Below are 13,186 nucleotides of genomic sequence, written 5' to 3' on the forward strand. Positions count from 1 at the left end.
CACCGGCCGAGCTCCCGCCTCCGCCCTCCCACGCGGAGCCCCGCGGACGCGGCTCCGCACATCGGCGGCACGGTGCTGCGCTGGGGAGCACCGAGCCGCCGCCGCCGCCGCCGCCGCCGCCGCCGCCGCCGCCGCCCTGCCCGCGCCTGCGCGCAGGAGGCGGCTTCGCGCGCCCGGCGGCGCCGCCGGCGCCCCGCCCCCGCGGCCTGCCCGCCAATGGGCGCCGCGCCCGTCACGGCGGCGCGTCACGCGCCCGGCCGGCAAGATGGCGAAGGTCTCGGAGATGTACGACGTGACGTGGGAAGGTAACGCGGCGGCTTCGGCGGGCGCCGCCCGGCCCGGCCCGGCCCGGCCCGGCCCGGCCCGCTGCGGAGCAGCCCCGTGTGGGGGCCGTGCGGGGAGTGCGGCCCGGCCCCGCGGCGCTGCGTGTCGCCGGCAGCGGCGCGCGGCCTTGGTGCCCGCCGCTGCGCCAGCGCCGGCTCTCGGCGCTCCGACGCGCGGCCTGAGCCCTCCGCCTTGCCTTGTTCACTTACTCGCGAGGCCGCTGCTCTCCGCTGACGGCGGGTCAGAAACCCCGTGCTCCCCCCCGACTGCGGACCCGCGGGTGGCGACTGGGCTTTTGCGTTGCTCCCTCCGCAGCTGCCCTCGAGGAGCTGCGGCCTGCGACGTCTGCAGCTGGTGGCGGCAGCGCGGCGCGGGGCCCTGCTCCGAGGGGCGGCGCGGCCCGGCCGAAACCTCGGTTTTCCTTTCTGCCGCTCTGGCAGCGTTGCTGAGCGGGGAGGAAGCCCGTGGTTCGACTTCAGATGCAGCAGCGGGGTTTTGGGTTTTGTTTGCTTCCATAGCCCCAAAGTTCTTGTTTATTCCATGGTAGAAATATTTTCTGGTGAAGTAAAATCACTATGAAGATAGGTATGAATGTGTAATGCTAACGTGAAAGCAGAGTGATTAGACAACCTTTTTCTCGGAATACTTTGTTTGTAAATTTAGTATATACCTTACTGGAAGAGAACATTCTTGTTGGGATAAGCTGTGTCAATAATAGGTGCGTTTGCTGTTCCTCAGTCCTTTTAGCTAAAGCCTTAAAAGAGGAGGGATAACAGGTCAACCTTTAGGACAGCATAGCTGATACCTTTCGGTTTGTTAAGAAAGTTTTTATGGAGTTCCTGCGAGTTGTCTGATGTTTCTCTAAAACTCAATCATGAGAATTTGCAAAGGAATACCCAGCAGCTCTGAAGTGACATAAGTTTTTAAAAACTCTGAAATTCTACTTTTTAAATTTTTGTATATCTGTTTGATCTTAGTGCATTTTTTTTGTAGTAATACCTACTGTGGTTTACCCAAAACTCTGAATAGTTTCTTTCACAAACAGTTCATTCTCACACCTCCTTGTCCACATTCTAATTCATACAGTACTCAAGCCCACTGGAGTCTCATATCAGAAACAGATTAATGCATGTCTGTAATTTCGGTCATAAAAGAGGGATTTAAAGATAAAAAAGAGGGACCTAGAGATAAATGGCCCAATATGTTACGGACAGTATACCGTAAGGAAGACAATGAATTGACAGAGAGAAGCTGCATGGTGTTTGGTTTTCATTTATTTACTGTTAATCCATGAAGAAATAATTGAGGAATTGGGGGAAGAAAAAGAGCTAGCAGAATGATTTCCTAAACATAAATTGTTATTGGCTGGCTTGGTTTTGAAATGTGGGGAAAGAGAATGAATATTGCATGGGAGGTATTTTGGCAGATGTCAGTGACATGCACATCAGAAATAATGCCTGTTCTGTCTGTCATGTAATTTCTTCTAGTGGACTCCAAAGCAGCACAAAATGGAATTTGAAATACTAAGTTTTCAACTGTAATTGTGTTAACATCAAAAAACATTGCATCTGATATTGAAATAAATAACACTGAATGATTAAGCATGAAAAAGTTTGCTTGCCAGCATGTATAGCTGCGTTATAGTGATGTCATTAGATTAACCTAGTACTTTGGGAAAAGACATTGAAGCCAACGTGGTGCTTGAGCTGAAAAAAAAGCTATCGTTTTGAAAAAGATAAGTTGACAGTGGCCTGTTGGTGACAATGGTCTGCTTTTGGCCTTTTATTTGATTTATTACTACAAATATTAAAAACAAATTCTTAAAACCAGACCAAATACTAATGCATTCTCTTTGGAAAAAGAAATTAGTACGCGTTTATGATCCAGGGGGGAATAAGCAATTCAAGTCAAACTGCCTAAATAAGTTTGATTTTATCTTTCAATTTTTACTTTATTTGAATATAAATTGCTACAAAAATTACATCTTTTATTTTTTTTTTTGCTGCTTTTTAAATGATTGGGAAGAGAAGTAAGATTTTTTTACAGGACCAGTTGCATATTTTGTGGATATATTCTCTGTATATTTAGCCCACCTTTCTTTTGGCAGTATTGCAGAGTCGCTGTCTTTAGTTTGTAATCTGAAGATTATGACCAGGTAGGGATAAGATGCTAAAGTGTTTTGCTTTTTAACTTTGCTTGTGTGAGTTCACTACTCTCTGGGAATATTCCATTTTGAAGAGTTTTAATTGACATCTGCGGTACTGTGCAAGGTGCATGTTTTTGCCTAGGGGTATACTGAATGTGAACATTTTTGAGGACTCGTCAGGGTGTTTTGTCTTACCAACTTTTAAGTTGATATATTCCAGTTTTCCTTTAAATGAAAGAGTTGGTTGGCAAGTTAGGGAAAATCTTGAAGATTGGCTTTGATAACACAGCTGTCTCTGCTTTAGAGAATAAACATTATAGTCTTCTGTCATGCTTTAAAAATGCAAAATAGAGTAAAAAATGAACAAATTCCTTCAATAAACTCTTCTCAGATAAGAAGACTTTTTCACTGTACTCCACATGTACTTTTACAGATCGCGAGTACAGTCAGGCACATCATTAGTGTGATGATCCTAGCAGTATTGTGTCCTAGTCCCTAATGGAGAACTTGAGCATGATTCTAGGAACTGAGTGCAGCATATCTCAGATTTACCTAAAACACTTACCTGGTTTCATAGAATATGAAACCTTTATGGACCTGGTGCTTTTCAGATGGAATGGATTTCTCTTATGTATTGCTCAAAGATGAAACCGTGCTTGGAGGTAAGGGAAGAAGACTTAAGGTAAGGGAATGCTAGGCAAATGAAATACAGTTTGAACCTTGCTTGATTTTTTTTCAGTCACATTCTTCATAACAAATCTGAGTGCTTAGCAGTGATCAAATTGCACACTAGGTAGGTGCATTGCAAAAGGAGGTGCTTAGAAAAGACATCTGAAAATAACTAATTTCTGCAGTTGAAGCTGTTTTTATTTTTCTTTCTTTACTTTGTCTGCTATTGTGTCTTGAGATTTAAACTGTGTTTTGAAAACAGTGGAGCAGGAAAACATCTCTTATCCAGCTTCAGGATCTTGATCAATGGACTTACATAATCGAAACATGGCTTCAGGGTAAAATTGTATTAAAATAAGTGCTTATATGTGGACATTCATCATATATTTTACTGCTTGCTTATTTAAGCATGAACTAGTACATTGATTTTGGGGGATTATTATTGCTTATTATCCCATGGAAAATGGCCTTATATTTGCTGCCTGCTTTATATTTCCAAGAATTAGAAACTGTATAGTGACAGGGAACCAAGAATTGCTTTCTGGCAAAGAAGCATAGTATTGCAAATTTAGCATATCCGCAGTAACTGGTGATATAGACTCTCTTCTAGGAACCTCTTAAGCCATGTAGAACTTTATAGATACTGTCAACCTAAGTAACACAACACCACTGGCATGCATTTTTCTGTTTGGTTTTGTTTCCAACTTTTCTTGCTGTTAATAAACATTTGACATGATTTCAGTGATACATTAAAGATGAATTTTGCCCATGAGTGGAAATACAAAATAAGACATCTCTATTAAGTTATTTTAGGAACTGAATGTGTTCCCGCAGCAGTTGGTCTGTGTATGCAGAATTAGCTTGATTGGCAAACAAGAAGTAAACATGATTTTTGAAACTAAATAAAGTAACAGTTGGCTTTCACAGTCAAACTGATCTGATGTCTTCTCAGAATTGGACAAAATAAACCAAGTTTTCTTTTCCTTCTCTTCCTTGCACAGAAGCACAGTTGTGTTAACATGCCAGATGCAGCTAGAATGAAATGCTGCCTTCAGTTAATGATAGATATGCTTTCTGGAGACCTCTGAATGCTGACAGAGCAACTCTTTTTCTAAACAGTAATTCTTCACTGGATATCAAAACCAAAAAGAGAGATGTCATATTCTCTAAACTAAATTTCTTTTAACATAAATGGAATGCAAGTCAGGAGATTATTTTGCAAGATTTTGGATAGCTCTCTTGATAGCTATATTCTTGAGCATACTGATTTACCGGTCCAGAAAATTTGTGTTACTATTTTTTAGATTAATATGCTACTACTTAAGTAGTGCAAATTTTAGGAGTTTTTGTTACATGTTCACATGAGAATTTTTTAATAGGATTCTTTGTAATTCATGTATATGTCATAAAAATATTTAATAAAATCAAATTAAAGAGTATGTATTCAAGGCCGTTTTCTTGCAAACATGTGCATGAGGAAATGTCATGTATAACAAAGAGAAAATCCCAAATGAATTTTAAAGAGCAACACTTCTAATTATCATGTCTTTGGTTATTACAGTCCATTTTATATGACAAATTATTTCCTTCCTATGACTTAAAAACTAAATTCACATTTGCTTTCTAGGAAAAGACTCCACTAAGTGGAAAACTGAGTCTAACATTTTGTCTTTCATAACTTGTATACACTTAAATGTTAATGAAGAGTATTTATTGTATTCCATACTGTGTCTACTTGCTTCTGTATATTCCTAATTTTTGTTATAACTGAGGACAGATCAGTTTACTACAGATTTTAAATATGTAGTAATATGATTACAACAGGCAAAGGTTAGATCCTGAAATTTTAGCTCAGGCCATCTGGTTATAGCTAGAGGCAGCATCAGTGTTGTCCAGCTGGATTTTTGTTGCCTCTTGCTATGCTTGCAAGTTTCTGGCCAGGTGTTTGGATGGAGACAGAAGGCTGGAGGTCTGAAGCGAGCCGTAGCCTGGCCAGAACACACAGCGTGGGCTCAGGTCAGCTTGTTGAATTGGTGGCTTGGTGGGGCTTTTATATTCATTTATTTCCCCTTTTGTAAGATGGGAAGTGGGTAGAACTGAGATGTGGTGGAAGACTGGGTGTCTGCTGTTGAAGAATAACTTAAAAATGAGCTCTAGAAATGTGCTGGTTATTGCATCCCTGCCTTTCTGACCATGGTAATGGTTGTCATATGTCAGGGTAATGTTTTGAAGTATGTAATTTATGCCTCAACTACCTTGATTTCGTTTTGTGAGGTGGCTTTTGATATTAAGGACTTGAAAACTGTATTTCATCTAAACAAACAAAGAAAATAGAAATAATTATAAAAGTTGCTTACTGTCTAGTTGCTCAGGCCAAATTAACTGAAACTTAAGCAGAAACAAAAACAAAATACAGGTTATTTCTTTTGGCTTCCTCCACATTATTTGCATGTTTTTAGGGACCAACAAATATCTTGGCAAGTGTGCCTGTTCCTTTGAGCTTATAACACTTTGATTTATTTATGCATAGCTTGCTTTTATAAAAGAATCCAAGACTGAAATAAATGTGTCAGTTGCTCAAGATCCACTTATATGTATATGACAGAGGTGTATTTGTGATTAAAGCTAGTCAATTCTTTATTTTTTTTCTGAAATCCCAGCTTGCTGTTGCCCAACTTTGTATTACATATTACATGTAGGTTTGTCTCTAAGACTTGAATTTTTATTGACTGACTCTTGTGAAAGGTTTCTTTATAAAAATTAATTGAATTGAGAACATTGTAAAAAAATCTTTTCAAAAGTTACTACATTTTTACTGTAATTTTTACATTTTCTTCTGCCTGTTATAGAGAATTCAGTATTTGTAAAACTAACACGCCTTTTGACAGGTGCATCTGAATGAGAATATTTATTTTTATTTTCTGCTTTTCAGTCATCAATTGATGTGCTATACCTGTCCTGCTGTTTTTTTTTTTTTTTTTTTTTTTTTTGCCATTACTGTAAATTCTGTAGTTAGAAGATGAATGGTAGATCTGCATTCTATTAATAATTTAGTCACAGTTTTGTTTGGAATTGCACTAGAATGCAGGTGTTGGTCATTTCCAAGTAAATGAGTAGGTAGAAATCAGATGACTTTATTTTTTATGTATGTAGCTGGTCAGTTTTTGTGAGTGTTTGCAAGTGTTCTCTCACATTCTTGCTGTCTAACTTTGAATTTCCAGCGATCATCATGTGTCTAGAAGCATTTGACTTTACTCATGCGTATGAAACACAACTCTGTGGTGGTTTTGGTTGAATTTCAAAATACAAAATATAGCACAGTAACAGTTTTATGAGTGAGCTGAGATTACTTCAAGTGGATGGAAGAAAGTTGTAGCATAATTTTTAACTGTCAGTTTTGTTAAACTGTGCATTTTGAAGTGCAAGAAAAACTGACAGTGTTTAGATCTACATTTGTATTTGTTTTTTCAGCTGTTGTAAAGTAAAAAAGAATTGGCAACAGTTTTCGTGGTACCTTCATGTTAGTAAAAACACTATATAATGTTGAAAAGTATTCTTTTTATGTTCCACCAATCTTTTGTTCCAGTATGTAGAACTGATACAAAATTATATTCCTAATAATTTTGCATTTCAGGAGATAGATAAAACCTAGTCCAGTGCTCTCTAGATGAGTATGCCCTGCTTTCCCAGTTCAGGAGACCTGGTTCATAGTAAATGTACTCCTAAAATTGAAAGCAAACAGACGTCCCCATGCAAAAATAAGCTTTCCCCTCCTATCTTAACTAGATCAGAAAGATGGTCTTTATGCCTTTGGGGCTTCCCCTGATGAAAGTCTTTGCTGCCATGCCTGTCTTTCATGGTGCTCCTTTCCATAGGAGAGTGCTGTTTCTTTCTAGGGTGGAATTTTGCATTTTCTTTACACTGATAGAAATGAGAGTCAGAAGATTCTCATAGTTTTTCTGATAGTTTCTTTGAGTGAGAATTTATTCATCTGGAAAAGATAAAGCAATTTTGATACGGTTTGCAAATATAAGTGTAAAACTTCTTGAACTCTTGAAGCCTGTTTACCTAACAATGGGTAATGTCTGTTAAATTTTAGTATTTATTGGCCAAAGAGAAATCAGGGGTTTCTGCTTATCAGAAGCCCAATTGATTTTATATATAAATAAATGTATGTGTGTGTATATATATGTATGTGTATATATGTGCAAAGGCAAGGTTTGTTGCAGTTTCAGAAGCCAGGTGCATCTATCTGTCTGCAGGTAGATTTTTAGTATTAATGGAAATCATTTTCTTAGATATACTGCCCTCTCTGAAACTGTTCTTCAGATACTTATTCTCCAGACATAAAATTCAAATTACATTATCTCTGGAAATCTCAATATTTTCTTTTGACACCCTCTCTCCCTAGATATGCGTGATAAAATGAGGAAATGGAGGGAAGAAAACTATCGAAACAGTGAACAGATAGTGGATGTAGGAGAAGAGTTAATTAATGAATATGCATCTAAGCTTGGAGATGACAGTAAGTACACATTATTTTTAAAATTTCCATCATTTTAGCTTTTATTGTGTGTATCTGATTTTGTTTGTTCTGTTTTCTTTTGTCCTGCCTATGATACTTTTGTGTAGCTTTTCTCTATCTCCTGATGTTGATTAAATATGTGTTGCTTCATTAGTTTAATAGGCTGCCTGAATTCCCAGCCTTGATATCTTTCCTGAATATGGGGTGCAGTGAAAATAGATGGAAAAGTTACCTTTTTGAACTCTTAGTTTGGCAAGTTAGTAGTTAGACCATTATGTGAAAACTTGGCATTAATCTGTTACCTAGCTGTCATTCGACTGATTTCATGTTCTTCAACTGCATGGCGAAAGTTGAAAAGTATCTTTTTATAAGAGAGAAAGCTGTTTCTTTAGTTGAAGTCATACGTACTGCAAGAATTAATATTAAGGCTGTTTTTCTTACAGCATTACATTTGTGATACTGTATTTGAATGTAAGTCTAGGTTTCTGCTCTGCATAAAATTATTATTTTCAGGGGATTTTAACTATGTTGTATTAATTCTTAGTGGACAGAAACTTGGCATGTAATGTTTCATATGAAAAGAGAATTGCGTAGAAACATGTCAGAACAATACCATAGCATACTTTTCTGTAAGCATGAAATAAAATATATAGTATAACAAAATACTCTGTCAAGAGGGTAATTGTAAATTTGCATATTAGTGTCACACAGGCAATTTTTTTTAGAACACTCGTTCCTCTTTCTTCATGTTTCCTTCTTTTATAATTTGGATAACAGCTATTATGTAATCACCAGCAGCCACAGTAATGCATTGTATTTACAAATGTAAGTTACAATATACTGTGTGACTGTTTGTTCAGATTTGGTAAGTTAATTTTAAGTACTTCATACAGTGTTCCAGGAATTAAAATCCGTGTAATTGTAGCAGAAGTATACTTTGCTTCATGTTGTTATCAGATGAGCAATCTTTTAGTATTTAATTTCAGGTTCTGTAGATAAGATTATAGTGATATTTTATTGTGGTTCTGTCTTGCACCTTTGCACTGTAAGTCTGTTTTGGAGTACTTTTGTGCTAGGGAACTTTTGACATTGGTCACTACAAATATTATGTTTTGGGGATATAAATGTGTTGATAATCTACCCAAATTACATTATGTCATAGATGCTTCTGTGCATAGCAGTGAGTTGTGAAGTAGATACGGAGATTCAGTACCTGAAGTAGATATTGGGGATCTCGCATTTAAACTGTGACAAAAGTACTTGTTTTTGGACTGTCTAGATAGTTTTAAAAACAGCACCCTGCAAAAGAATTATTACAGTTTTCTCCCTGCTTTACAAAAACTCTGAAAGCTAACTTTGATTTTACTTTATTATTTCAATATTATTAGGAATTTATAAGAGTTTTATTTTTGTATGAAATGCTCTAGGAGCTTGATGTTCCTCTCAGCTCTTGCCAATGCCCTTCTAAAACAGCGTCCTCAGTAACTCAGCCTGAGTCGGTCCTTTTCGTTCCCTTCTTGTCAGTGTTGTCTTTGTCCTTTTCAAAATACATGTATCACATTCTTTCATAAAGTTGACATTTAGGACTTATTAGATAAATTGGCTGTAGTGTTCCTAAGCTTCTTAGAAAATTCAGAAAAGTATCTGAAATTTATTTAAATATTTGTGTTCCTTTTAATTTTTGAAAAAGAAGCATCAGGAATGTAAACCATATGGCATTTACAAAAAAGAAAGATACAGTGTGCCTAAATTGTTGGGTAGCCATGAAAGGTAAACGAGTCATCATATATGATGGGTGTTAATCTTGTTGCTTAATGTGCTTTCAGAAAATATCTAGATGTTGTAATGATTAGCTTCAGAATGTGTGTAGAAGGGAAAATAATGAATGGAATAGAGTAGATCATTTGGATAGCTCTGTAACTTGCCTTGTATATTTATGTATGTTATCTGTATTTTGTACCTGATGCATGTACTTTCATGTTTGTTAAAAAATTATATAAATTATAATATAAAAATAGAGTACACCCAAATTGTTCAGTGGGGAAAAAAGGTAAGAGAACAGACAAATTAAGGCATGTGTCAGTTCTTGTATATATTTAGAAATAAATAATATTCTCTTGTTAAAAATAGTGGAAATTCATATAATAGAATGTATATTTTAAAAAAATTTGGGAGGGCCTTTGTTATTTGCTCTCTTTATTTTGGAAGATATTTACTTCTGATTTGGTTCTGTGATGTATTGAGTGTCCCAGTTTGACTTAAGGGAGTTGAGAACACTTGGTACTTGCAGCACTCATGTTATATGTCTCCTTTTTCCATAACTCATCTTTTCTGTAACCCATGTAGCTACACTTCTGAGTTCCTTACATTCAATAACTCAGTAGAGTTAAAATAGGAGTAACATAATCTGTCATTGATTTAGAGAAATTGTCCAAGTCCAGGAAGAAAGCAGTATTTGTAGGAGTTTTGGCGGTGAAACAGTTAAGGAAATTTGTTTTTTTTTCTAGCCCAAATGGCTTTTCTCCAGGTCTGATCAGAGAGCAGGTCCTAGTGGAGATCTGTTTAGAAAACTGTAGATACAGTGTTAGGAAAAACAGAGGATTAGAGCTTTTTACCTTTCAAGATGTCACAAGGTACTTTATGTTACTAAAAACAATAAAACTGCTTATATATATTTTTAATTAATTCCAGCAGTTTGTTAAAATGCCCCTTTTTTCAGTAATGATCCACAGGAGTGGAAAAATATACAAAGACAGAATTCATTAATCTTGTTTACATTTTAGGTGTTTCCCATTATCTTAAAAAATCAATTATCTGCATTTAATATCTCTTTTGTGTCCAGTTTGGATAATATATGAACAGGTGATGATTGCTGCCCTGGACTGCAGTCGAGATGATTTGGCATTGGTAAGTTTCCAAGTTGACTTTTCCCTCAAACCTTAAATTTTCTTCCTAGGAATCTCTTCCAGATAGTTATAGGATATTCCAAACTTCATATCTTGGACTTTGAGAATATCGAGAAATACGCTGCGGGGAAGAAACCGCCTCCACCCACCTTCTCTAATGTGTAACTTCTGTTTAGACAGATCACGTCTCTTCCAATAGCCATGAAAATATTTACAGCTACTCTGGTATGGGCTAAATGTCAAGAATAATACTAAAGTTGCCATATGGTACAGAGAATGTTTGTTTATTGAAGACCTCTCGAATTATACTGGTTTTCTTGAATGTTTGGGGGTAAAATTCATGTCATGCATACTGTATTATTTGTCACGTTGGCTATCATCGCTGACAAGGAGTCATCCAGTTCTGTGCATGTATGGTACATCGTAAAAGCCAATATATGTAATTCCAAATGCTATAGCCTTACGAATGAGTAGTAATGGAAAAAAGTGTGGTTGTACCATTTTTACTCTTACTAAAATGTCAAGACCACACTAGAAACTTAAGGCTGTTCTGTTTTTTGTTAGCTACCTGGTTTTAGTTTTTCACTTAATCTTCCTCATCACCTGAAGAGGAAGTGGCACAGCTGTTTCTAACTTTTTGTCTCTTTAAATTGTGAGCCAAAAAAGGGGCCTAAAGATGTTAAGATCAATGAAATTCTTTTTCTCCTGGCCTTTAAATCACATCTGATTCCTAAAGGCAGAAACATCTTACTGTTAACTTTTTTAAGATAGTTCATTTCAAACATGGGAACTGATTGTCAAGGGAATAACTTTTCTGCAAGAAGTGCTGTATTTAATGCTGCGCTCTCTGAGCAGATCAATGCTTAAGGTGAATTCTATTGAAAGGAGTTAAAGTAGGATATAGTTTTCTTGTTAGGCCTACCTGTTATTTGAATTTCTTATATTTGAATTTCACTCTTGCAAGTTAGCCAGAAAAGTTTCCTTTTTAAAGCATATGCTTTTACTTGTTAGGTAAAGAATGTCAAATAAATGCTGTGAGTGTTAACTGGTGATTCCTTAACCTTATTGTATTGCTAGTGAGCTTATTTTCTTTTTCTTTTTTTTCCCTCCATGTTATATTTGAAGAGAGAACATTTGTTAGTAACAACATAGTCAGCAGGTTGAGGGAAATGGTAATTCCTTTCTATTTGGCCCTGGAGTACTGTGTAGCAGTTCTGAGCTTCTCAACACAAGAAATACATTGACATATTGGAGCAAGTCCAGTGGACAACCACCAAGATGATTAAGGAGCTGGAGTGCATAATATGGAAAGGTTGTGAAATCTGGGTTTGTTAAGTTTTGAGAGGGCTAAGGAAGGGATCTGCTTGCTGTCTTCAATTACGTACTAGTGGGAGCATACAAAGATGAAGCTAAAGACAAGAGGAGCAGACACAGGCTGCACAAAAAGAAATTTCAATTAGATATTGGAAAGCTATTTTAGCAAGGAGGATAGTAAATCCTTTGGCACAAGTTTTCCAGAGAGACACTGAAATCTCCTCCATCCTTGGAGGGAGTCAGAACTTGATTAGCATATGGCCCTGTGCCTCCAGCACTAACTTTGAAGCTGGCTTTGTTTTGAGTGATTGGGCCCAGGTGACCTCCAAAAGTCCCTGCTACTCTAAATTGTTCTGTGATTTTATAAATGTAAATATTGTTTATGGATATTCAGTTATAGTCAATATATATTATTTTTATTGCATATATGCAAATAAAAATTTAAATAAAATGAGCTAATATAAAGCTGTAACATCTTTGCACTAGATTAAAAGTGTAAAACACGAACTTGGCTACTCCTCTGCAAGCAGGAACTGAAGAAGGCAAAAGACTGTTTTGTACCCACATTTTAATGAACTTTTCATCTGTCCTTCACAAAAGGCTGGGAAAAAACAGGAGGTTGAATTGTGTCCTGAAAGTCAACAATCTTGGGCTTATTCCAAATAAATAAGATACTTTATAGAATTCAAGTCATTTATGAGAAATGCTCTCCCAGTATTGTATTCTCCTACAGATGGCAAGACACTACATGGTCTTTGAGCCTCATGTTGTGTTGTTTGGGCAAAACTCAATGACCTGCGATACACAAGAGACTGGGGGAGGTAACTGGGAGAAGGGCAATATGAAAGTAGACGGAACTAGAAGGTTTGCAAATTCTGTATGTATATGGTAAAATGGAGTGCACTGAAAAATACAGCACAAAATACTGAACTTGTGAACACAGTGAGATTCCCTTTTTTGATAATTCTTACGTTCCTCAAAAGAAAATACTGTTTTAGTATAGCTGTCTGCTTAAACAAAAACAAATAGACTTACTATTTAAATAAATATATTTCTGTGTGCTGATTTATATCAAAAACATTTTTGATCTTTATTCTGAGGGTCTTTTAGGAAGACGCATGAGTTGTTGAAAGATTTGTGAAACACTATTTGTTTTTACTAACCCTGGCAGGGATTGTGAATTTGAGTTTCTGTGCCCTCTAAAGGATATTGCTTGAGATGAGAGAGTGCAACATTTTGTGCATCTCAAAGTAGGCTAAAAACCTAGAGGGAAACATACATATATTTAATTTGATTGATTTA

The 13,186-nt window shown here is 37.1% G+C and overlaps 1 protein-coding gene across 1 annotated transcript in view; it reads left to right on the forward strand.

Annotated features, from left to right (window-relative positions):
• The first annotated feature begins 223 nt into the window (after nucleotides 1-223).
• Nucleotides 224-13,186, forward strand: part of EMC2 (ER membrane protein complex subunit 2) — a 45,050-nt gene continuing 32,087 nt past the window's right edge. Inside the window, exons 1-3 of the mRNA XM_062570552.1 lie at nucleotides 224-305; nucleotides 7,551-7,664; nucleotides 10,507-10,571. Coding sequence (XP_062426536.1) covers nucleotides 266-305; nucleotides 7,551-7,664; nucleotides 10,507-10,571 — 219 coding nt within the window. The 5' untranslated portion in view covers nucleotides 224-265. The remainder of the gene's footprint in view (nucleotides 306-7,550; nucleotides 7,665-10,506; nucleotides 10,572-13,186) is intronic.

The sequence above is a fragment of the Rhea pennata genome, chromosome 2 (genome assembly GCF_028389875.1).
Source record: "Rhea pennata isolate bPtePen1 chromosome 2, bPtePen1.pri, whole genome shotgun sequence".
In the NCBI taxonomy this organism is placed as follows: Eukaryota; Metazoa; Chordata; class Aves; order Rheiformes; family Rheidae; genus Rhea; species Rhea pennata.